At 33.4% G+C, this 26,720-nt stretch overlaps 3 protein-coding genes across 3 annotated transcripts; 2 read left to right on the top strand and 1 right to left on the bottom strand.

The window, feature by feature from the left end:
* Positions 1-6,163: 6,163 nt before the first annotated feature.
* LOC109172506 (transcription factor bHLH96-like) lies at positions 6,164-7,571 on the top strand. The gene is made up of 3 exons (XM_019321660.1): positions 6,164-6,613; positions 6,850-7,251; positions 7,344-7,571. The coding sequence occupies exons 1-3, from the start codon at positions 6,206-6,208 to the stop codon at positions 7,428-7,430; spliced, it is 897 nt and encodes a 298-aa protein (XP_019177205.1). The 5' UTR covers positions 6,164-6,205; the 3' UTR covers positions 7,431-7,571.
* Positions 7,572-12,828: 5,257 nt separating this feature from the next.
* Positions 12,829-16,406, top strand: LOC109172458. Its single transcript, XM_019321617.1, has 5 exons — positions 12,829-13,120; positions 13,208-13,276; positions 14,264-14,343; positions 14,480-14,682; positions 16,196-16,406. The coding sequence occupies exons 1-5, from the start codon at positions 12,912-12,914 to the stop codon at positions 16,280-16,282; spliced, it is 648 nt and encodes a 215-aa protein (XP_019177162.1). The 5' UTR covers positions 12,829-12,911; the 3' UTR covers positions 16,283-16,406.
* A 453-nt stretch (positions 16,407-16,859) lies between these two features.
* LOC109172613 (ATP-dependent RNA helicase DEAH12, chloroplastic-like) lies at positions 16,860-23,597 on the bottom strand. Its single transcript, XM_019321806.1, has 3 exons — positions 22,659-23,597; positions 19,029-22,173; positions 16,860-18,291 (listed from the first exon to the last, which is right to left on the bottom strand). The coding sequence occupies exons 1-3, from the start codon at positions 23,514-23,516 to the stop codon at positions 17,072-17,074; spliced, it is 5,223 nt and encodes a 1,740-aa protein (XP_019177351.1). The 5' UTR covers positions 23,517-23,597; the 3' UTR covers positions 16,860-17,071.
* Positions 23,598-26,720: the final 3,123 nt, after the last annotated feature.

Raw genomic sequence — 26,720 nt, 5'->3', positions numbered from 1 at the left:
CATTTCAGTGACAGATTCACTGGAGGTTTGACTCACTAAAGAACTTGATTCGGCTGAAAAGCAAGAAGAAGAATGAGAGTTTACCTCTTCTTCATCTGCCATGAGGCATAGTTCCTCTGATTCTTGGCTGTAGAGGCATAGTAGTCCTTTCTCCTCATCACTGCTTTCGTCTTCTGAGCTTGAGCTTGAGGTACTACTTTCGGGTATAGCTTTTTCAGTGTTTTCGGCAACCACCATTGCTTTTCTTCTTCCCTCACTCTTGGAGTTTGATGATTCTGGTTTATCACTTTTCTTGTGCTTTTCTCCAGATTCCCTTGAGGAGCTTGTGATATCGCTGCCATCTTGATATTTGCTAACCATTGGATAAGGGCAGTTCGCTTTGAAGTGCCCTGGCTTTCGGCAGTTGTAGCACAACAGCTGTGAATCAGTGGTTTCGGTCTTTGAAGCCTGAGGGAAGCTTTCATGCCTCTTTCGGTGGCTTGACCGTTGTGGATCTTGAAAGTTGTTCTTTCTCATGAATCTTTTCATCTTCCTGACAAATAGGGCATATTGTTCGTCAGTTAAAAAATCACAGGAGTTAGATTTCGACCTGTTAGGGGTTGACGCCGCCTGATTTGCTACAAGGGAAATATTTCTCGTTTCTGGTTCCTCAGCATCTTTCGGTTCATGTTCAAACTCATATGCTTTGAGATCACTAAAGATTTTGGCTGTGGGTGTTGTTTTCATGTCACGATTATCTCTCATCGCGATGACCTTCATCTCCCATGACTTCGGCAATCCACGAAGAATTTTTAGATTCATCTCCTTTTCGGTGAGTTCTTTTCCAAGGTCTGATAAGTCTCCCATTAGTCTTGTGAATCTTAGCTCCATCTCCATGATCGTCTCGTTTGGTTGCATCTTAAAGTCTTCGAACTTCTTCATGGCTATTGTCAGTTTGTTGTCCTTTTCTTGTTCATCTCCTTCTCCCAAGTCCATTAGAACTTTCCATACTTCCATAGCATTTTTACATTTTCTGACTCTGGGGAAGAGTGAATCATCTAGAGAGTTGTAAAGAATGTTCCTTGCCACATTGTCCATGTTTGCTCTTGTTCTTTCTTCCGAGGTATACTGCTCTTTCGGCTTAGGTATCATTTGTGGAGCATCTGGTCCTTGAGCAGCAGCCTGTGCATTTGCCATCATCACTGTGATAGGTCCAGTAGATATGACGTCCCACATTTCATCATGAATAGAGCACAGAAGAGCCTGCATTCTTAACTTCCAGTCATCAAACTTGGCAAGACTAAAAGCAAGCTGTTTAGAGCGATTTTGTGCATATTCTTTTTCCATTTAAAAAAAAATCGTGCAACGAAGAAGATCCAAAAAAAAAAAAAAAAAAAAAATCAAAGGTGGATCTACCATGCAGTAAAATGCAAAAAGCCTTCACCGTTCAAGGTATTCGGCTCTGATACCACTTGTTGGTCCCGATAGATTGTGTGGTGAGTCTAGAGGGGGGGGGGGTGAATAGACTCTCGTTTTTCTTTAGATTCTTTAAAAGAAAAACCCTGACAACACTTTTGAGTAAGATAAGCACAGCGGAAAGGTTATAAAGAGAGGGTTGCACGAGTTTGATAAAAAGATAAGATGAGTGATGAAAAGGATGATATGCAAGCAGTAAACTAAAGCAGTAAGTAAAGAGAAGAGCGAGACGAGATTTTATAGTGGTTCAGCCAAACTTTGCCTACTTCCACTCTTCTTCCACAACTGCTGGAAGGATTGCACTATCACTCTTTAGTACAATTACACAAAGACTTCCTTGATCACTAAGCCAGACAGCCTTTGAAGGTTTTTCAACTCCGAGAGTTTACTCCGCCTCTATCAACTTCTTGTTCTAAGTTGAGGTTGGTGAGAAAGTATTTCTTGATTCCTCCAACTGTGAAGTCTTGTTGGTGTGGGATGATTGCTTCAAGAGTGCAAGACTTCTTACAAGATGTAGGGCAGTGATGGGTGATCTACTTCAAATGCCTTAACACCTTAAATAACTGGTTCGCAAAAAGCTTTGAGATTTGTTCACTTTTTAAGAGCTTTTTGCAAGAGAGTGAGTAGAGTGATAAATGAACCAGCACCTTCTTAGTTGATGAAGGTTGGTTTATATAGGTGATGAAAATTCATCCGTTGGAGGGAGATGAATTTTTTTTAAACCTTTTATCTGTTGGACAAGGACCATGGAGCCTCATGCATTTAATGCTCCATTAATGGGTTTGTACTATGTAGCCGTTGAAGGTATGGAGGATCTGATGACTTTTGTCTTTTAGCTCCAGAGATAGTACGACTTCATTAAATGCTCTTTGGATAGCGTGTCCCATGAGTTGAGGTCCTTATTGTCCTAGGATGTTGTCAAATCAGACAGGTAGAACATTCTTCTAGTTGATGAGAAGAAGAATACTTGTTGAAATAGTCTTAAAAAGAACTGTCTTTTTAATGACAACTCCTTCTTTCGTTGCTGTGGAGTCTTCTTTCGCTTTGATCAGCCTATCTTCTATTCATAACTCTTTTCGTGTGTTTGTTCTAGCTTAACACGAATTACATATGAGTTATGGCAACTTTCGTCTAGAACGAAAGTAGCGATACAATAAAAACGAAAGAGTTAGGGGTCTACTTTCTACATTACATTGGTATCATCAAAATCCTAATACAAGGTTCCTAACAAATCCTGCTCTCATTTCTCAAAATTTGTGTGTTCAAGCCAATGTTCTAGTTTGTCGGGCTCATTTGTTTGAGTGTCCAAACATTGAGTTGTAGTTCGTTTTATCTTGGCCATGGAAGCCCTAGGTTACAATGCCCATAGCACTACAGGAAGGTAACAAATAAGGTTTTAAGGAGAGTGTAAATACACACGACTCGACCTAAACTCATTCAATTCCTTTTGTTTTTTGTGCTTGTTTTTCCAAGAATAATATTTTGGTACTATTATTTCCCTACACTAATACCATTTATCCACTTAGGATGACCAATGTTTGGAAATTAAAAAAATATTGATAATACGGTGACATTTTCATAATTATAACAGTGCATTTAAAAACATTTGATATTACATTGTGGATAACAAATAGTGCACCAATTTATTATTTTTCTAATTAACTAAATAATTAATGATGTCTATATCCACCATTATACGGACATAACATTTGTCTTAAACTAATGAAGTCTTAGGATTTATTGGAACGAATAATTTTGTTGACATTAGGAAACAACAAGGATACAACATCTCTATATATTCACATTACCACTTTATAATTGGCACCAATTTATATTATATTATATTAGAACAACGATTAAATTTTATGCATTCACAATCTTGCCAGTTAGGCAAGACAGCCATCCTAAATATTTTTTGTACAATTTGCTTAACTTTATATGGGCAACACGTACTACTTGCATAATTAATTTTTATAAAGTATTTTAATCTAATTTGGTTTAATCATAATAGACGATACTGAAAATTTAGTATAAATAATATTTTTCAATTTATATACACTGCCCAGCGTTATATGGCAAAAACTTGTGTGAGATCGTCTCACGGATACTTATCCATGAGACAGGTTGAGTTAAGATGAAATGTGTAATATTTATACTAGCAAATCAGGAATAAAATGTTTATTACGTATATAAGAAAATGTAATACTTTTGAAAAAAAATGTATTACTTTTATATTTTGATGTAAAAGTATTACATTTTATTCATGATTTAGTATTACATTTACTAGTATAAATATTACATTTGCATATTGACTTGACTCTACCCGTCTCATGAATAAGAATCTGTGAGACGGTCTCATACAAATGTGACCTGTGTTATATATATATTTGCTTCTGAGAACATGTGAACTAATCTCATATGTCCATCTAAGATGATCAAATATTGGAAATACAGAGAAAAATATGGTGATATTACCGTAATTTTCGACGATGCATTTAAAAATGTTTGATAGTGTGCTCATCGATAACTAATAGTGTACACATGTAAGCTTATGTTTTTCCTTAATATGTAGCTTACGTTCTCATTGAAGCATATTGTGTGTGTGTGACACACACACACATACTTGAGATGAGACATATCACTCAACTAATAATAAAACTCTTACACATCCCGTGATTTAGAGCCATATACTTCTGAGAGGCGGAGATTCAAATTAAACCAATGACTTTTGATATGATATTGACTCTTATACCAAATTGAATCAATGTGTTCTATCTCAACTAAAAGTCTAAATTGATAGTTGAATTACACAACTATATTTATATATTATAATCAACAAGGGAGAAGCGTTGAAAGATTTTTAAGTTTGAGGTTCAAACTTAATAATAAGGGTGTTGATTAATTATGACATTGTTCATATATTCTAAAGATATGCAAATCTGGTAATTTGGTAGGGTGAATCATGTTTAAGTACAAACAATTGATGAGGTAGGGCTGTAATTTAAGTAAGATATTGGGATATCCTTTCACATCTTGGACCATACCTTCCATATCTTTGAATGAAGCTTAATGCTAATTAATATTCCTTTGAATGCCACACACTATGTGATAAATTTTAATGTTAGTTGGTTGTATTCAGTTCATATATAGTCGTGGTCCTTTTGTTTTGGTCATTCCGTACGTACATAGCACTCGTGAACTACTAACTATTATATTTTCCTGTAGATAGATGACTTCACACCCTCAAATTTAGTTCAATTTAATTTGATTGTTTATTACTACATGTTTTTTGAAATACATTTAACCTATTAGTAGTATATGTTATATGTAATGCCAATCTTGATTGAGATGAGATCGACTAAAACCTGAAACCTTCCTTATTAAAAGTAGAAATCCACAACTAGGGACAAGCCACAATAAGGGAAATGAAGCAATGCCCCCCCCCCCCCCCCCCCCCCAGCTCCCATCCCAAACTAGTATTAATTGTATATACATCTTTTAAATGTAACTCCAAAATACGTTATTTTAAAGTGATATGCATTTTTATTTTAAACAAAACTATGCCATTTTCTTCGAGTTCTTCACTTCTCCAGTTCTCCTTTAGCTTCACAAAATCAAAAGAGGGTTGTCTAGCTTCTTCACATCCGTCTTCAAATTTCACTTGTTAGGCCATCGTTTAATCGTTCGAGGTTTTCAAAAAGTACGTAGGTAGCTATGCGCCACTCATTCATGCCTTTAGTGATTCATCGAATTAAAGTTTGTAGGCAACAATCACAACAATAATCAACAACAACTCTATATAAGCAACCATGCCTTCACCGTTAGCAATTAAGTCTCAATTGTTGTTGATGTCATGTAATAACAACTCCACCTCATTCTCCATCCATATTTTTCTAGTCACTAGTTCAAACTTTAAATCTTAGATCCCTAAATATCTACACAATTTTATTATAAATTTATAATAATTGATTAATTGCAAAACTTATTAATTGTGATTTTTTGAATGCCAAAAATGCTAATTGTAATTTGTGGACAATGGACTTTAATTTTGCCACTCACTACTGGAAATTATGGAATTTTCGACCACTTGAAAGTGATTTTAAATCAATTCGAAAGCAAAAAGTGATCGGAAATAGCAACAAAAGTTTTTTCGGATACCAAAAATGATCGAAACAAGGCTTTCAACTTGATTTAAGATCACTTTGAGGTGATTGAAAATTCCATAATTTTCAACAGTGACTACTTAAGTAAAATTCCCGCCCTGTCCATGAATCCATGACAAATCTTATTAGTACTACTAAACTAACAACTACTCATATTTTAATCTCAAAATCTTGCCTAATAATTGGCAAAGGTGACTTTGAGATCAAGATGGATCTAATTCCTATCTTAAAAAAATAGTTAAAAAAATTCAAAATGTCCGAAAAGTTTTTGTAATTATGTATAAATTGAGTTATTCGTTGTCTATTATTCAATTATCATATTTAATGGGGGGAAAAAAAACAAGTTCTAAATTTCTAATATTTAATTAACTAGCTAAGAAGAGAATAATTATTGTTGTACACTATTCCCCAAGACAATACAACCTAGAAAGCCTCACATGTTAAGGTTGCTGTAGCGCAGCCCAGTTAAACTTGATATGATTGGTACAATTTTTTATTGATTAATCCTATTTTGAAGCCTTTAAAAGGGTAGCCAAATACATCCTCTCTTGTACACATACAAGTCCATCTTGGTACTTACGAACATAATGGATTTAGAAAATGTTACCTTTTTACAAGACCCTTTTGGCTTTGATTTCAAAGATTGTTACGCCATGGCCATGGGGGGATTGTTGGATTGCTATGGCGGCGGCTACGGTTTTGAAGAAGACAAGTTGAGCTGCGAAGCACTTAGCAGTAGTGTTGAGCAGACTGCCTCAAATGGATGTTGGGATTATTCTCCGCCGCCGGAAGTCTTGCCGGTAGAGTACTCTCCGGCGGAGACAGCGGCGTTGGGACGACCCCGGAAGAGAAAGCGCACCAAAAGCTCCAAGAACAAGGAAGACATAGAGAACCAAAGGATGACTCACATTGCCGTTGAGAGAAACCGTCGCCGCCAAGTCAACGACTACCTCGCCGTCCTCCGCTCCTTTCTGCCGCCGTCTTATGCTCAAAGGGTATCCTCACTCTCTTTTTTCTCCTCTCCCTCCAACACAATTTGATTTTTTTTAATGACAAAGAGAAATCACAATGGGTGTGCATTAAGTAAATTCTGCATTGTATGTGATCATAACCAGCAAAAGACAGTAACTAAATCAGTCTATATTGTTTATAGCTGATCAGCTTAAACGATACCAATAAAACGGTCTCACCGAAAATAATCAGTTGAACTAACTTGATCCTACATGTATAGGGAGACCAAGCATCAATTGTGGGAGGAACAATTAACTTTGTGAAGGAGCTAGAACAACTTCTCCAATTCTTGGAAGTTCACAAGCAAGTGAAAAATCAGATCTCTTCAAATTACGCCAACAATTCTCACTACCCTTTCTCCACCTTCTTTACCTTCCCTCAATACTCAACCCCCAAAACCCACTCTCCCACCGCCGCCGCCTCGCCGCCGCAGAAGTTGTCGACGGTGGCGGACGTGGAAGTTGCCCTGGTAGAAAGCCATGCAAGTGTGAAGGTGCTCTCAACAAAACAACCAAAACAACTTGTGAAGATGGTCAAATGGTTTCAAGCCATGAGGCTTACGGTTCTCCACCTTAATGTTACCACAATTGATCCTATGGTTCTTTATTCTTTCTCCTTAAAGGTAAAAAAAAAAAAATGGTTTCTTTTATTTATTTATTTCTTTCTTTCACTGTTTTGTGAATCTAATTTATCTGAAAATTTGATTCGATTCAGGTTGAAGATGATTGCCACCTGATGTCAGTGAATGAGATAGCCACGGCAGTGCATGAAATGGTTGCCATGATTCAAGAGGATATATGAGAGGAGACACAATCTAGCTTAATTAATAATTTGCAATTAGGAAAGGAAAAATATTTATGGTTGTTACAAGTCATGTAATTGAATCAAAATTTCATCAGTCTATTCTATATATTATACGAAAAATAACATTTTGCATTCCTATGTTTATATGAAATGATGATTCCAATCCTTTCATTATTGACATGAACATTATTATATTAATTTTCATAAGTTTCTCTATATTATTTCACAAGTATAGATAATATAGTACTCGAAATTAGAATTATTTGGTTTAAAATAACAAATTTCATGTGAACATGTAAAATTATTGTGTCACTTTCAAGTTTCAAATCATTGTTTACTTTACGTGTATTAATGCATAGAGAATCTACTTTTGGAATGTTTGTCTTTCCTCTTCCAACATGTTGAAGAATATTTCTGTTCCACGACAAAATTAATTTCTGTGTTCTTGTGATCTAAACCTCAGCTCTCTTCATTTCTTTTAAGAAACTCTTTCCTTGTCTCTCTTTTCATCCAAACCACTAATTTATTTAATATTACTATATTAATTGTCCATTAAAGTAATTAGTGCTGTGACGCAATATTTGGCCCACGTTTAGATGGGTTATGAACCCCAAATTTACATTATTATGCGCTCTAATATTAATTGTCAAGATCATCTGTTTATTATTACATCAAAAATTATAATTAACAGTAAAATAAAAGCTTTATTTTCTTATATTTAGGCCAAAGTCAACACCAGATGATAGGATACTGAATTTTGATCCTCTAAATTTTTGCCCAGCATATTGACATGAAAGCTTTTAACAAAGAAGAAGAAGAAAGCAATACTCCCACAACACATAAACGAATGAGCTTTATTTTGATAATTAAAAATGACAATATGTTAGAAGTGTATTAAGAGTTACCATGTCAATTAGTTGACTATTTGTATGAATATATTGTATTAAAAATTAGGTTAAAAGCTCATTTTAGGGTTCCGGCTACTGCTAAATGGGCAAATTATTGTGTGGATCACAATCCAAAATAACGTCGCTGAATTTTATAAGTTAGAACAATGTACATTATGTGTTTAGAAATTAGAATAATGAAACTTCTTACGTAAATAATGTACATTATGTGTTAGAATAATATACATTATGAGTTTTAAAATTATGAAACTTCATAGGTAAAAAAATAATGTACATTATGTGTTAGAATAATGTATTTTATGTGTTAAAATAATGTACATTATGAATTTAAAAATATATATTACAGTGGGACGTGTAAAAAAATTATACGAAATGACGTTATTTTTGGACCGTGATCCACACAGACACAGCTATGTGGACCGCTATTGTGCTAAATGCAATTAGGCTGCTGGTTTTGGATTTTCCAATTGGTATGTACATATATATGCATCCTACTCTGTGACATGGTGTTTGGTGTCCATTAATAAGCTCAATAGCTAATGTGGGCTTTTAGCCCATCATGGGATAGTGACGAAAATATAAGATAAAGTCTCTAACCTTGTCCATACTTCATTAATTTTGTTTTATTTACTAATATTTTTCATATTGAACTAACATATGTAAGATTGTATATTGCAGATACATACGACTAATTTAATCAAATCATAGTTACGTCATAATTCATATATATGTGTATGATATCAGAGAATTGTGCTTGGATTGTAGGTCCTTTGACTCTCCCTAATGGGATTCAACAGTGGATTTATGTATTTTTTTTCCACGCATTAAAAAAAAAAAAAGTCAAAGACAATAAAGGTATATTTTAACCTTTTTTAGGTGACGATAGAAATTTATGATTACTATCAGATTGTATGTATTAAGTGTAATAACTCACAAAAAGTACATGAACGATGCTCTACTAATTCGATCACTCATTTCAAGACATTTTAATTTGTTTGGATGGTGATGAAAATTCACAGCTACCATCCGAAAATGTGTATGACATACAGTTTCGTTTTTATGTGATAACCCGCAAACAATATAGAATAAGTAAATTGCACTAAGAAAATCATATCTGATGGATTTACTCAAAAGGATATTTGGATGAAATATTTTAACCCTTTTTATCCTTATAAACGGAGCACGTATATTAATGATTAACGACTACTACAAAAAAAAAAAAAAAAAAAAAAAAAAATGATTTAACGACAAAAACATGTTCACAAAATGTACACTTTTATAAGTATGCGTCGGAAAGGTAATGCAACCAAATTAATTTCTCTGTACTTGTTGGTGTCTGTTTTAGATAAAGTTATTACCCTTTCCTAACTTTTTCTTAACAATTGTTTTTTTTTTTTTTAAGAACAAATACCAAGTTAAATTATTTTAAATACTTCATTCGTCCCATTATATATCATTACAATAAAACTTTGGCTCAAATTATATCTAATTTAACTTTTTGAAATATTTAATGTATTGTTAATTAATAAAATTCGTATATTTTAAAATACGTTAAAAGTATTAGCGTATAGTATACTAAAAGACAAATTTAAAAATTATTAAAGAAAAATAAAAGTTGATTCAACAAACTTAGTATACTAATCACTTATTATTTATATTTTGTTTTGATTATTTATACATATTATTATTTTAATAGTAACATTACAGAGTTAAAACCAAAATAATAATAATAATAATAATAATAATAATAATAATAATAATAATAATAATAATAATAATAATAATAATAATAATAATAATAATAATAATAATAATAATAATAATTGGGTTACTTTGTGGGGAGCCACACGCTCCCAGCAAAGTGAATGAATGTTTTAAAAAAATATATAATTTTATATATTTTAGAATTTTATTTTTGTTATTTTTAATACTTCAATGTTAAATATAAAAGAACAATTGTTCGTGAAGAGAAAATAGTATTTATTGAAAAAGATAATAATTTATGTAACTAAATTATTTTAAGATGTCAATTATTATGTAGTGTAATGACACATTTGTTACCATTCCAAATGAGTGGTCACATGATCGAAAAAATATTGAAAAAGTGTAGAATAGATACTGTTGGAAATTTATATAGTAATGGAGATTAATGTTTCAGATGAACTACCATGAAAGCTTAAATAATATTTGGAGTTGTGGAGTTGTAAATATTATTTTAGTTTGGTAGAAAGTTAATTAAAATACAGGGAGAAATTTACCGTGGAAGTTTACGGAGGATGCATGTTTGCCGAATTAAGTTCGGCTGATGAACTTTGAATTTGTATTTCAAGTTCAAAATTACACTTAACATGCGTTGGAATATGTAGCTGTGTGCTTGAGATTATTAAACTACATATATGTATATTATTTATATTTATTCTTTGCATGTTTTGCAAAAAATAATTTTGCATACACTTAACATGCGTAAGGAATATAATTTTGCATACAGTTACTGACTCAAAATAAATGTAATTATTTCTCCAGTGATAGATATATCATTCATGATATATCTTATCTTATGGAAGTTGAGTTTTAAATTACAGCAACTTCCATGTAACTTCTCCAAACAGATATATTTTGCATCTATAAATATTTTGGAGAAACATCTGAAAGACACAGTTATACAATTCTACAGGAAATTCTTAAACAAAGCAACTTAAGAGTTTCATTCATCTTCTTGTATCCCATAAGATTAAATTTTGAACCTTGTTGCTTCATATGAGGGAGATTTAAAGCTTATATGAAAGTGATTACACTGAAGATTTCATCTCCTCACTTCCCTATTATCAGCCATCCACATTTTCATAACTTTTCTAACAGATACTACCTTGTAATAGAACTAATAGTGTTCTTAAAAAAAAAAAAAATTAAAGACATAAATTTTGTAATTTTCTTTTTAAAAAATTAATTATTAATTTATTTAAATTTGGTAAAGTTTAATTGTGTTTTAGTTTAACAATTCAAATCATAATTTGAATTTTACGTTAACACTCAATTATATACGTAATGCAGATACCAGGACTATGTGGTCCAATGGTATTCGGGTTGGACTTCCATTTGGAAGATTATAAGTTCGAGTCTCAGTGGAGGCGTTATTGGTTCTTTGTGTTTCAGTAGGTTGAGAAAGTATATGAACAGATACTACAATGTAATAGAGCCAGTAACTTTCAAAAAAAAAAATATACGTAATGCAGATAATTCTAAAATATCTTTTATTTATAATATATAAAAGTCATTTACATAATAAAAGAATAATTGTGTAGAGAAAATAATATTTATTGAAAAAATATAATAATTTTTTTAATGCATTGTGAAGTTGGGTCTCACTTTAATGCACTGTTGTAAAAACTATAAGCAAATTGAAAATTTAATAATATTAAAGTAAAATCTATTTTCAAAAAATGAGATAATATTGTTTAGAGAGTAACATTACATGTATTTCCATTTATTACTTCTTGTGAGGTATTATCTTTTAATTCATTTAAGGGGCGTTTGGTTCAGGTTATATAACATAACCAATGGAATGTGACATTTCAAAGCTCACATTCCTATGTTTGGTTTATATTATCTCAGGGAATCTAACATTCTCCAGGAATGTCACATTCCCTCCACATAAGATCTTGAAGGGAATGTGATTTCCTTCAATTTCTAAGGTTATGTGAGATAACTTTGGTTATGTTAGTTTCTCTCTCTCTCTCTCACACACACACACACACACACACACACACACATATATATATATATATATATATATATATATATATATATATATATATATATATATATATATATATATATATATAATTATTTTTGTAATTATATATTTTTTATTTTTATTATGTTAAGTTAGCATATAAAATAATTTTGTTTAAGTTCAATATTTTAGTTAATATTTTAAAATCATGTAATTATATATGATACTGTTATCTTATTTATTTATTTTAATTTTTAAATTTATTAAAATATATGAAAATATGTTAAGGATATTATAGTGTGTGAATAAAAAATAACCCTAAACCAAACATGATTATATTGCATACCCCAATTTTAACCAAACACAAGAATCTAACATTCCCACATTCTCTGAGGTAATCTGACATTCCGCGAACCAAACGACCCCTTAAAGAACAAAGTGAATCCCTGATTTATTCATTCATTTTTATTTATTCAATAAAATTTTTACGCATAATAAAAATTGTACTCCATGCGAGTACATATATCATTTTACTTGTAGGGGTGAGGATGACTTCATGTGAATAATTGGCGAATCTGTCATATCGGACAGCTTTTTGGGTCTAAGGGCAATTAATAATATACTAAACAATTAATATAATAAAAAAACAAGAACGTGGTACTTGAATTTCCCAGTAAATAATTACGGAGTATTTCAGATGGATACGTACACATCCCATCCCATGGAATATAATTAATTATTGTAATTAATAAAAGCAAGCTTTGGACACTCCATTTTCTCATCACCCACTTACCCACCAAACCTTCAGAAACCTCATTGACTTTCACTTAATCTGCAATGGCCACTGCTAGCATGCTCACTTCTTGTTCAGATTCGATATGTCACAATAATAATCATCTTAGTATCCATTCCCACAAGCTTCATCCTTCATCTTCATCTTCAAGGCGATGTTTTTTGCCAGTTTTGGGAAAGACAAACAAGATCACTCATCACTCCCTACAGTACTTCTTCAGATCCAACCTTAAACAACATGGCAGACTTTTTATGTAAGTTTTTTTTTTTTTTTCTTGGTCTTCATTGATGATGATAATCTGATTAATTAAGGTTGAAATTTTGAATGTTTTTGGTTGTAGTTTTAAGGCTGCCTCTGATGACCCTTCTTCAGTTCCACAACCTCCCAACAAATCTCCTTTCCCTGGATGGTAATAACTTCAATTCATCAATTATATATATTCAATTATACCTCACAAAATCAAAAATTATCTCAACATCATAGTATGTCAATTTGCATTTATTTCCATATTTAATTTCTAAAAGTATGTTTTCTTGTTAATTTAGCTTCGTGGATAGATCTATTCAATAATTTTCATGTACTTTGTGAATGAATAGTTTAAAAAGTACAGTTTTTAGACCAGAAATACTACTTGGACTTTTAATTTTTATTTCCTAATTTAAACTTTTAATGTAGACGACACTTTTTGGAACTCAACAAAATGAATTCAATGTTCATCACGTCGGAGAGTATAGAAGAGTAGAGATTGAGAGTATATGTACTAAAGACTCTTCAGTGATTAATTTTTTCTACATTAATTATTTATCATTAGTTGAAGGAGTTAATAATGATTCATGTACTATTCAAACATTAATACTGATCGGAGTAATGACTTGTCTTGATCCGTTGTATATAAAAATAAAGTTTAATGTCTTTTTAATACTATTTAGTCTATTACAAGATAATATATATATTTTATACTTTCTTTATTGTTGTAGTCTAAAGAGTTGATATTTTACCACCTGAGTTTGATGTTGTGACCTTCCAGTTTAATGTTAGGACTTAGGAATAGTAAAGCAACTAAAACATTTTTTGAATATTGTGGCTCTCCTTTAGGAAAAGTCACATGATCGAACTCGGGTGGTGGGGTATTGACTCTTTGACTATAACAAATAGATAGAGTATATTAAACAGATACTACCTTGTAACAGAATCGATAGTATTAAAAAAAATAAAAAATTGACCTATGTATATAGTACAAAAATAGACAATTTAGATAAGCTTTAAAAATCTTTCAAAATGCCACCTGTAAATCTTCATGATTTTATCTTGATTTTCTTTTATTTGTTTTTTTATCTATATAAATTATTGCAGATGGTTTATTATTTATTTTATTATTTTAACTTATTGAGTGCAGGCAATGGATGATGGGAATACTACTATCAGTAGTTATACCTGTTTTGAGGACTAAAGGAGGACCTTTGGTTCTCTTAAAAAGTTAGTATAAATTTATATATGAATAAATTTAAACTTAATTTGTATATGCTAGCTAGTAGGGATATATAGATAGATATAATATTGTTCCTTTTTATGGAATTATAGTTTTTTTTTTAAAATGAGTATATATATGTAGATAATTTGGACAAGGCAATGGAGACGGTAGAAGAGGTGGTGGAGGTGGTGGAGGAGATAGCGCACGAAGTAGATAAGGTGGCGGAGGATATAGAGAAGAAGCTTCCAGGAGATTCTAAGTTAAAGAAAAGCCTTGATTCCATTGAAAATTTAGCTGAACAAGCCGTCAGCTATGCCAAACAAGCTGAAGGAGTCATCAATAAGGTATTTTTTTTTTTAATGGAGTCATGAATATATAACAATTAACCATTATTGAAACTCAATTACTATTAACAATATTGAATTATTATATTGTTTTTTAAAAAAACTATAAATTATCAAAGAAAAATAACATTTTTGCTATAAATAAATGAACAAAGAATGTTATTTTCTCATCATATTATAATATTTTTTTTGGAGTTCGTACTATTGACTCTGTTACAATATAGTATTTGTTCATAGTTACTTTTTTAACTTATTGAATTGATTCTTTAACTTTACGTGGACAAGATTCAAGTTGAGAATTAAAATGTGATCGACAACTATGCATAATTAATTTTTGAAGATTTTTTGAACTATTTATTGGTATGAGAAGGTGTTCTATATGATGGGTTTAATTTGTTTTAAGTGAATAAATGATGACAGCGTGCGAATGTGCAATGATACATATATGGTTCCAACAGGTCACGTGTTTCATATTTATAGTGATGACTTTCTTAAAATAAATAAATAAGAAAGTGAAACGAAAGTGCATGCACTATCTAACATGGTAGGTAGGTTTTCAAAAAAAAAAAAAAAAAAAAAAAAAAAAAAAAAACACGGTAGGTAGGTCATATGCTGTCTCACCATTTCAATATAAATTAAATTTAAAAAAAAAAAAACACGGTAGGTAGGTCATATGCTGTCTCACCATTTCAATATAAATTAAATTAAAAAAAAAAAAAAAAAAAAAAAAAAAAAAGATTCCAGCGGATACAATTATATGTTAAAATTTCAAAGTTTGTCTCTGGTATTCCGTATTATCCCAATTCCCAAAGTAAATAGTCCATGTTAAGGTTGAGTCGTTATTGCATATATATTATTATTATATTATTATTATTATTTTTTTTTTAAGTTACTGGTTGTATTACATTGTAGTATCTTCATATACTTTCTCAACCTACTGAAACACAAAGAACCAATTCATATACTTTCTCAACCTCATAATCTTCCAAATGAAAGTTCAACCCGTGTACCATTAGACCACATAGTCCTGGTACTGAAAATATATTAGTTTGTATATTATCAAATAATGTATATTCAGTACATAAATAGTGTATTTTTAATATATTAAATATATATATTATATTCAGGTAAAGTATATTATTTAAAAATATATTATTTTATATAATATAATGTATGTTTGCTTTCAAAAAAAAATAATAATAATAATGTATGTTTAGTACAAAATAATATAGTATGTCAATTATAATTTTTTTTTTCTCTTTCCTCTCTTATCTCTCCTTCAACTCAGCCCCTCCTCTACTCTATGTGTGCAATGCTCGGTACAAATTAAAATATTTTCTAAAATTTTTTATTTATACGTGATACAAGCAACATTGATGTTGATTAGCACCGTAGACTTTTCCCAACGTAACTATATATATATATATATATATATATATATATATATATATATTATTTGTTATATCATATATGGGATATTGTTTATTTAATTTATTTGATGGTGAATATGAAGGTGGAGGAGATAGAAAAACAGATAGAAGAGGAATACTTGAAAGCAAAACGTACAAATGAGGGACAAGACACCACCGGCATGGAGTGAACACTGAAAGGATTATTATATATACATATGTGAAGTTTTAGTGTCTGATATATCTGCGATGATGTTTGGGATTATTCAACTGTTTTTCTTCCTTAATCGTTTCTTTAATTTCTACGACTGCATATAATCGTTAGTTGAGTATTGAAATGATAACTCATCATGCAACATCGATTTACGACAATGTATTTCTTGTCGTCCGGAGAGAACCATGCATTTATTTGAGCAAATTATAATATGGACCAGAGTCTTTTCCCTCAAGGAAATTGAAGCATGTGCTCCATCTTAACTCAAAGCCTAAGCTGGTGACGTAGAGATTCAAATTCATGACCTTCGGTCTGACTCTGATACCAAATTGATACCAAATTAAAGCATGTGCTCCATCTCAACTAAAAGCCTAAGCTGATAGTTAGATTGCACATTAATGGTTATATGCTCAACAAAAGATAAGATTTTGAGGGTGAAGAGTTTTACTCTCAATTTAGCATGCATAGCAGTAGAAAGGGAGGGATGTAGGTGGAAGGAGGCATAGGGGTAGGTGTGAATGGTGGGGTGGAGACAATAAATCCAAATCCAGCTATGATGAAAGGGGGAAGTAAATTATCATATTCCTAACTCCGGGGTCCACAAACTGTGTCAAACAATCCCAATTCCAACATCCCCAAAATATATCTGATTTCACCCAGTCTAACACATTATGCCCTAAGCATATGTACACAAGTACTCAGTATGTAGAGGCAACAGAAAAATATTCATGAAACAGAAATGCAGTTGAAATTGGAGAAGCATATGTCATATAATGGTGGAATGTACAGACCTCAAATGATTATAGCAATCATCACTCGTAGCAAAGAAATCCAAACATACCCAGCAAACGTGTTTCCCGCACTTGCACTCGATGTGATTGCAGCCATCCACCTTCTCGATTGTGAACGAGCAGACGGGGCAGTTCTTCACGTTCTCTTTTCCCTTTTTCCATGCTTTCAGAGAGTTGTAGTCTGGGTCGTCTTTGATCTCACGGTACTTGCCACATGAAATGAACGGATGGTACTCGAGGTGGCAACTCGTACATGTTTCTGCATAACATGCACCGCAGATGAATGGTTCCCCGGTAGTGGCCGAGGGGTCAGCAGCACGATAAACTGAGGGGCAATCGGGGGATGGGCAAAACCTGTAAGAACCTCCACTTGCTGCCACGAAAGCCCCTAATGATGCCCTGAAAAGCTCCTCCAGTTTTTCGATTGATAACAGAGACTTCAAATCAGCAACCAGGATCGGAGCCTTGCAACCTTTATGCATACAGCACATGGGGAAACCTTCTCTGCTTCTGATGGCAGACTCGCACTGCTCCACCAAGCATGATCGGCAGAAGACATGGAAACAGTTTTCTAGCTTGAAACCCTCCTCCACCTCACACAAGCAAATCGGGCAGTCAGCTTCATCATCACTCCTTAGATTCTGCGGACTACTTGTTTGAGCCATCTCATAAATTACGTCTTCAACTTTTTGCTTCACTTCTTTGGGACCGCTGATAGAGATACAATGGTGTTTGACATTCAGAGAGAAGTTACCCTCAGGAAACATTTGCTTGATCCCATTAAGGTCTGCTCCAAACTTCTGAACCACTCTCTTCATCAGATTTGGGGGCAAAGCTTCTCCACGAAGATGGACTTCAAGTTGCTTGTTTTCGTGAAGTGACAGAAGTAAATCCACAAATTTCTTCTCTGCCATATCAATCATGTTTGAACAACCAAAGATTCTCAGAGTATGGGTATGCCTGTCAAAAAGAATATAGGTTCCTGTCTCCTGCTGAACTGACTTCATAAGAAAGATCCCTTCCCGAGAAAATAAATGTTGCAGAACTGTGGGAGTAATGCCATCATGGTCTATTATTTTCCCTTTCATAAGCTGCTCCAATAGTTTTCTCACTTCTGCCACAATTTTCGTGGCACCAGCAGATATGGTAACTCTATAGGAACCGTTCTCATTCCTAAGGAGATTGCACTCAACACCTGCAAACAGTTGAAGTATTGTCAGCTGCCAATTATACATTATTCATTTGCAGAACTTTTGTTTCGGCAAAAGTTATAATTCATTCACCACAAATGAAGGGGAATTTCTAGTGCTACAGAATAGTAGTTCCCAAGAATACATTTTTTAATCTTCATTCATGACAGACAACAAAAATTGAGTCTTTGCAAAATGTAACTTTACCATTTAAAGTTACTAGAACCAATATATTATTAGATGGGCACATGAGGGGTGGGATAATCATACATTCTTTCGATTAAGCAATAGGAACAAAAACCTATAATAACTATATTTGTTCAGGAAGTAATATTTACAGCATAAAGCACCTTGCACCAGGCACTTCCTGGGTGGGTTTCATCATTCTTTCATAACATTATAACAAGAAGGAAATCACCCATATTTTGAGATTTTATACTGAGGTTAGGTAGTTAAAATGACAATGTGAATTAGTTACTATAAATCAGCTAATGCACCTAAATGTGAATTATTTGTTTGAGAACCCAACTGAAAAATGACAATGCACATACATAAATCAGCCTAAACAGAACCAAATAAGGAATTTATTGTAAAGTATTATTGTAAAGTATTATTAAGATAAATAAATTAGTTAGTGCACCTAAAATTGATTTATTTGGTTCAGAACCCAACTGAGAAAAGAAATGCACACATATAAATGAGCTTAGTTAGGAACAAATATGGAGTTGGTTGTAACAAATACCCTTTCTATGACGGAAGCTTGCAAGTAAAGTATCCAGCTGAGTCTTAATGACATGATATACTGCTGCAGGACAGGACACGGAACTAGAAAACAAGTGCTGGCATTGTATCTTCTGCCATGGAAGGCATCCAGGCAATACTTTCCCATTCATTTCTTCCAGAGCCCTTGCAGCTTCTAGATATAGACTTCCATCGAATGTTATAGCTGCTTTAATGTATGTATCCTTTGGTTCAGGAGGGAAGACTTGGACACGAGTAGAGTTACCATAAGGGTTCCTTTTAGGCATGAAGGAAGATATTTCTCTTCGAAGTGCTTCTTCACAAGCAACTAATGGAGGACCTTCTACAGCATTTCCTCTGATTAGGAACAAATCCAAAATATTTCTGCCTGTCAATGGAGTTAACATCTCAAATATCTCAGCTTCAGAAAGCTCTCTATCAAGTCCCTTAATCACTATACTGTCAGAACATTTGATGCTTTGTTCACATCGAACAATGCTCCTTCCTATTACAACACTAGAGAAGTCATCAACCATAAAAGCAATGTCCTTTGGATGACATTTCACAATAGCTACCCCTTTACTGAATCTGCGAGGCCAATGCACTTTTGCTTTGAGCAAATGAGATGAGTTCATATTTTGATCACCATCATGCATGGTCTTGGAAGGAACTACTTTGACCACACCACTGCTAAGTGGGACGGAGTTTAGTGCAGAAGCATGCTCAGCAGCATTGGGGGTGACAAATGTTACCCTGCCCCATCTCTCCATCTCCCCACTATCTTGTCCCACACCTGAGAACCTGTGGACCACACAAATGTCACCTGCATTCCTTTCCAGAAACATCAACAGTTCTTTATCATCAAATGAATTTCCCTTTGAAAGAAATACATCAAATGTCAAACATCTCTTCTCAAGCTCCAAATGTTTTATCTCAGCACCAGCTCCAAAAAGGGCAGTAGGCACTGAAGAAGCAGACCCTCCATTGTACAAACATTTCTCCAGACATTCATTTTTCAACAACTTGTATTCATAATCCACTGCTTCATTCAGATTCTCAAAAACCCTATCCATGTCTCTGGAAGAAGCATACATTGCAATCTCATTCTGATCAACATTCACTTCAATGCCGATGCGTTCATCCATGCACAAAGTTCTCATTCGCGAAACAAAACGATTGATGTGACAGTTAGATTTTCCACACAATCTCTTCAGCAGCATGCTTCCAAACCCTGTCAAAGACTTTTTCTGTAGCTTTTGAGCATCCATCTTTAAGAAATCAAACAATGGAGGAGGAAACAAAGTAGCTAGGTTGTGAAAGTCAAACGCCGTAACACAGACCAGATACTCTTTAGCTGATGCCAGGATATCACCAAAAACTACCCAAGTAGGTCGTTGACAAAAATTCAATAACGAACATGAAGGGTGCAATTTGACATGCTTACCTGCCAGTGCTACCTCATAGCCAAGTTGATCATAACCAGAGAACATTGCCACATTTTCTGAAAGGGAAGAGAGAATAATGTGTTTCAAACTTTCATCATGCTCAGTGTGCATATGTGGATCCCAATGCCAGTAAGTTGGAACAACGATACTCAGTTCATTTTGAAGACAGGCTTCCAGTTCTTCAACAGTCTCCTGGCACCTTCTCATGGTTTTGGCATTGATGCTATTATTCCAGCACCAGGCACTTTTCTTTTCTTGAGAAACAGCATCCCATTCCTTGTAAACAGATAGTAAAGTGAAGAGATCACCATCAGGATGGGAAAACTGAACCTTAAGGCAATCAGATTTTAGTTTATCTACTTCAGTACCAACTCTGCAGAAAATGCTGTTTGAATTTGCCATAACAGCAGCAAGAACAAGACCCTCTTTACCCAAATGGCGATGGAAACAACTAAGGATTATCTTACCCAACCGAGGCTCGATACCCAACTTCACTAGATAATGTCCATCTGCAGTTAATTCATAACCATCATCATTGCATGCAATAGCTCCTAAGTGAATCAGATTTCTGATAGCCATCTCAATTGCTATAGGACTAGGTGCATCAACAAAATCAAAACTCTGCACGTCCTTGATGCCCAGGGCAAGAATCCTTAGCACAGCAATACCAAGATGAACCTTACGAATTTCAGGTTCCTGATGACAAGGCATATTCTCAAAATCATTTTCAGAGTAGATTCTATAACACCTTCCCGGTTCAGTTCTACCAGCTCGCCCAGCTCGTTGATTTGCTGAGCTTTTGCTGACTGGACAAACCTTGAGAACATTCATGCCAGTTCCAGGTTCAAATCTGCTTTCTTTAACCCTCCCAGAATCAACAACATATTTGACACCTGGAATTGTCAAAGATGTCTCAGCAACATTCGTAGTGAATATTACCTTTCTCTTTCCAGGGAAATTCAGGAAAACCCGGCGTTGGTCTTCATAGGAGAGTTTCCCATGTAAAGGTAATGCAATGGCAGAGGGGGCTTGAAAAGTCTCAATAGCCCACTCTACTTCCATCTGAGAAGTCAGGAAGGCAAGAATTGTTCCCTCTCCCTCTGTTTTGTGGATACCAGTCACAGTCCTTACAACATCAGAAACATAAGAAGGAACCGTACCAGAACCAGAAACAAAACTACCTTCACATTCACTGGGTACATACTTAATGTCCACCGGAAAAGTTCTGCCAGACACATAAAATGTTCTACAACCAAAGAAGTAATTTGTAAGCTGATCTGCATCAGCTGTGGCAGACATAATGATAAGCCTTAAATCATGCCTCTGATGAAGCAAATTCCTTAGCAATGCTAAAAGAAGATCCGTGTTTAAGCTTCTTTCATGTGCTTCATCAATTATAATGCATGAAATCTTACACAAACTTTTATCTCTCATATAGTGCTGCAGCAGGCAGTGATCTGTCATAAATATTACCTTTGAATCAAACTGATGACTGGATGAATATGATGGGTAACAGGCAATAGAGTTTTCTTGGTAACAGCCAATACATTCCTCTTTAACCCTATCTGCCAAAGAGATGGCAGCAAGTTTTCGGGGTTGAGTGCAGACTACAGCACCATTTCCAGCAACTCCTGAATCAGCTAGGAATTGAACCAATTGTGTACTCTTTCCAGACCCAGTCTCCCCAATCAAAACTGTAGCCTACAACAAGTACATGCCAAAACACAGAAATATTATTTACATACAGGCAATACAGCATGATTCATGAACATGGTTGAAAGTAAAAGCAAATTATGCTAATGAACAACTGAGTATGTTGAAATGTTCTGGATAGGGAGGAGCCAAATATGAGAACTATCTGTACTGTGACCCTTGTTTGCAACATCAAATTCAAAGACTAAGTTTTGGTAACAAAGTTCAATCATCAAGGAATCAGATTTAGACAACAGGAAGGCAAAATCCTATAAAGAGATCTATTTTGGCAGTACACACAACATAAATTAGAGAAAACAGTCCAACACCATGAGCAAGAAGATTTGAATAGGTGCTTTAATCAATAGGCAAAATTTCTGCAAGAGAACACATATTTCTGAGAAAAGGTACTAGCTTTTCTGTATATCTAGCTTATTGCTAACAATCAACGTTGCAATACACATAAAAATGAAGCAAATTAAATAAATAACCACCTGTTCAGAAACTATTTGCTTAAGAATCTCTTCCCTTGAAGCGAAAATGGGCAAGCCATCCTCGAGTCTTCGGCATTCCCTCTTAATCAGATGATGAATGCGGTCCCAATTGAACTCTGTCTCAAAGGTAAACACTGCCGTACTGTCTCCATGAACATCCTCCCCGGAGTATTTCCCCTCCAAATAAAGCACAATACAACTCACCCCATTCATGAACTCCGCTATCCTCTTTGCTACCAAGTCCCTCTCAGCCACAAAACCCTCCTTTTTATTCAATAGTTCATTTGCAAGAGCGATACGTTTCGGCTTTCCAAGCAATTTGGAGACCTTTTCAATCTCCGCCTCCAGCAATTTTAACTTCTGCCTACACTTTTGCACTACTTCCCCTTCCATTACCCCCTCGAGCTTCTCCAGAAACACCCCTCGGAGCCGATCCTTCAATTCCTCCTTCTTCGACGACACCTCCGCGTTCTCCACCAGCGACGGTGTCATCGGAAGCCCTCCGTCGAGCCGGATTCTCCATAACTCCACCACCACCTCCACAGCCTCACTCCACTGCTCATAAAACAGAGTCCCTAAAACACAACCCCTTTCGAAAACATGAGAACTTTGCGGTGGCGACGGCAATTTCTCGATGAGCTCGTTGAATTCGGATCTCTTCAGGCTCCGGCTACTCGAACGGAACTGTATAACGAATTTCGGCGGCCCAGGAGACCGATCACGACGGTCGCTCAAGTGAGACTTCCACTGATTCTTATACGGCTGCCGCGGGCGGTAACAGTGACCCGCTTCCGTATAAGGAAGCTTCTCCGGTGGCCGATTTCGCCGGAAAGTGTCTGAAAACCCTGGTCTCTGCATTCGTACGATCAAGATTTACCAAAAAACGAAAAACAAACAATACAAAAGTACTTCTTCTCCTAGAAAGATTATATAAAGGGTTTTAAGAGTGTCCGTTGGAACGGGGCATGTAAATGTTTGGCGTATTTCTTCTCCCATAATATATACGGAGTATTATAATTAATTTAATACGGAGTATCTATTTATTTCCCAATTTTCTTTCTATATTACTCTTTTATTCGCATTTTACATGTCTTATTTCTTTTCTTTTTTAAAAAAATTTATTTCAAAATAGTATCCTCTTTTTAAATTTGAACATGACTATTATTCTACATTTTTCAATTTATTCTCTTAACTTGTTCAAATTTCTAGACAATTAATGAGATAAGTACAATGTTTTCAAAAAAAAAAAAAAAAAAAGTTAAGTATAATTGTATTTTATACAAGTGACACCTGTTTTTGAGGGGTGAAATTGAAAAGTTAATAATATTTATTTTATTGCATTAAAAATTAGGGATAAAGTACAAATAAGCCACTGAACTATTTGCGAAACAGCAATTAAGCCATCGAACTCAAATAACCATCAAATAAGCCATTGAACTCGGAAAAAAAGAGCAAATAAGCCATTAAACCCTGAAAAAAAAAAAGCAATTAACATTTTTTTATAGGTTAACTCCAAGTTTTGCTGATTGGATTGCCAAATGTTTATTTTATTTACGTTTATTTTTTTTATTAATATTATCCACTTGGATAGTATTATATTTTAAAATAATTATAATTAAAATAGTTTTATCTTGTCGAGATTTGATTTGTTTATTTATTATTATTTTTTCACTAGATCTTTTGTTTAAAATAATAATAATAAATAAATAAATTAGATCTAGACAAGACAAAACTCCTTTGATTATAATTACTTTAAAATATATTACTATGTGGATGGATTATAATAATAAAAAAACGTAAATAAAATAAACATTTGGCAATCCAGTCAGTAAAAATCTGGAGTTAACCTGTTAAAAATGTTAATTGCTCTTTTTTTTCCGAATTCAATGGCTTATTTTGGGGTTATTTGAGTTCGATGGCTTAATTGCTTTTTCCCAAATAGTTAAGTGGCTTATTTGTACTTTATCCCTAAAAATTATACAAAAAACAAATGTGACAAGCAATTAAGGACGAATGAAATATTTATCTTATAAAAATTACTCTCTTTTTTTTTTTCATTATTGAATTTCCCATCAAATCTTTTTCCTCATGATTTTTCATTCATTGATTGACAAATCATTATTCAAGCGATTGCAAAATCTTGGTGGTATTTTTTTTTTTTCTTTATATGTTGCAAGTTTGACACTCTCAGAATTGCAAATACAACAATTTTGGCGTCAGACTTTCAACACCAATACAAACAACTTTTGCTTTTTTATTATTGTTTTAATTATTATTAATACTTTATTAATAAAGAAAAAAGTTATTAAAATTATGTGAACTTGAGATCACTTTTGAAATATGAGAATTAAAATAAATAGTAAATAGTTACAAATTTAGTAATGTGGTATTTTGAAAATGTGAGAAAATTGCATGAATAAAGATAGTCTTAAAAGAAATTTAGTTATTCAATCAAATAATGACACATTATGATGAAAAATATATAAAATGTGTGTAGTATTATTCTTATATTATATATTACATTAAATGAAACCCAAAAAAAAAAAAAAAAAACAAAAAAACAAAAACATGTAAAAGAAGATATTTTTCACGCACATGTAACACACAATGCTTACGCTCTCATTTTACAAGCTAAGGTCATACTTATTATTTATTCAGTAATCCACACAACGATCCATTGCCTGTGATGCGTGTATGTTCCCACTTTTCATTTTTCCTCTATCCAAATATACTATCTTCACATTGTAATAACTATCATTCAACCATATATTTTCATTGTCATTTCAAATATCTTTCATTATTGTTTATAGTATATTTACAGCTTGTGAAATCTTTAAATAAATAAATAAAAGTTAAAAGTCTAGACCGTCCAATTGTAATAAAAAAAAAAAAAATGTAATAAGCATGTTCATCACTTGCATACCTCTTGTCGCCTATATACAACTTACATGCCTTTTACAAACAATTGCAGTGTTTTTTTTTTTTTTTTTTTTTGATAAAGCAAACAATTGCAGTGTTGAGAAGCTGATTTCAAAGGGAATTTCCTAATTTGGTATGTGCTATAGGAATCTCAATTGGCATTGCATCTCACATGCCTGTTGAGTTGTCCACCACTTTTCATCTTTCATTTATTTGTTTTTTTCTTTTTTTTTGTTTAGTGTATAAAATTAATACTATTTAGTCATAATAATATGGAAATAGATTGATATTTGGCTAGCGATTTGGAGACCAAAAAAAGAAAAAAAAAAAAAAAAAAAAAAAAAAAGAAGTCCCCTTAACATTGCAAATAGGGATGTCAATATTAACTCAAAATCGATAAATTGATCTGATAAGAAAATTTTAGAGTAAGGGCAAAAAAAAAAAAAAATTCAAGTAAAAGGCTTAAATATAGAACCTGAGTTGGTAATTGATGAGTTGAAGTGGATGAAACCTCAACATGGATTCTTGAAGTTGAATGTCGATGCGGCTATTGACAAACATGGCTCCAAAATGGGATTCAGATGTGTTTGGCATGATGACCACGGGCACTTCATCGCTGCAAGAGGGTCAAGCTGGAATGTGCTCTAGGGAGGCAAAGGCGGTTGCAATAAGAGAATCTCTAAGTTGGCTAAAACACCATGTGTATGACAATATTATCATTGAAACAGACTCTTTACAGTAGTCCAAAGTCTCACCTCAATATTAGGTGATATTAGGTAATTCTTCTTTTCATGTAGTGTTATTTGAAATAAAAAACTTTGATGAGTATGTTTACTCACATTAGCTTATCGTTTAATATTTACTAGGCATTCTGTGAACCAAACAGCCCATCTACTAGCTAGGCAGTCTGTTTCATTGTCTGATTGCTTGGAGTAGTTTGTCAACCCTCCCATCTTCATATGTAATGCTATTGTTTTGGACTTGAATTAATGCAATTCCGTTTCTCCAAAAAAAAAAAAAAAACAAAAAAAAAAAAAAAAAAACAAAACTTGGTATACCATGCAGCGAAGTGTCTGCAAAAAGTTCATTAGCGGTTCAAAATAAATTCATTACTTCATTTCACTATTTATTGGTACTTTGACC

Source organism: Ipomoea nil, unplaced genomic scaffold (assembly GCF_001879475.1).
Source record: "Ipomoea nil cultivar Tokyo-kokei standard unplaced genomic scaffold, Asagao_1.1 scaffold0418, whole genome shotgun sequence".
Lineage (NCBI taxonomy): Eukaryota > Viridiplantae > Streptophyta > Magnoliopsida > Solanales > Convolvulaceae > Ipomoea > Ipomoea nil.
The sequence above is the reverse complement of the archived record's forward strand: the minus strand, read 5'-3'. Positions and strand labels throughout refer to the sequence as shown.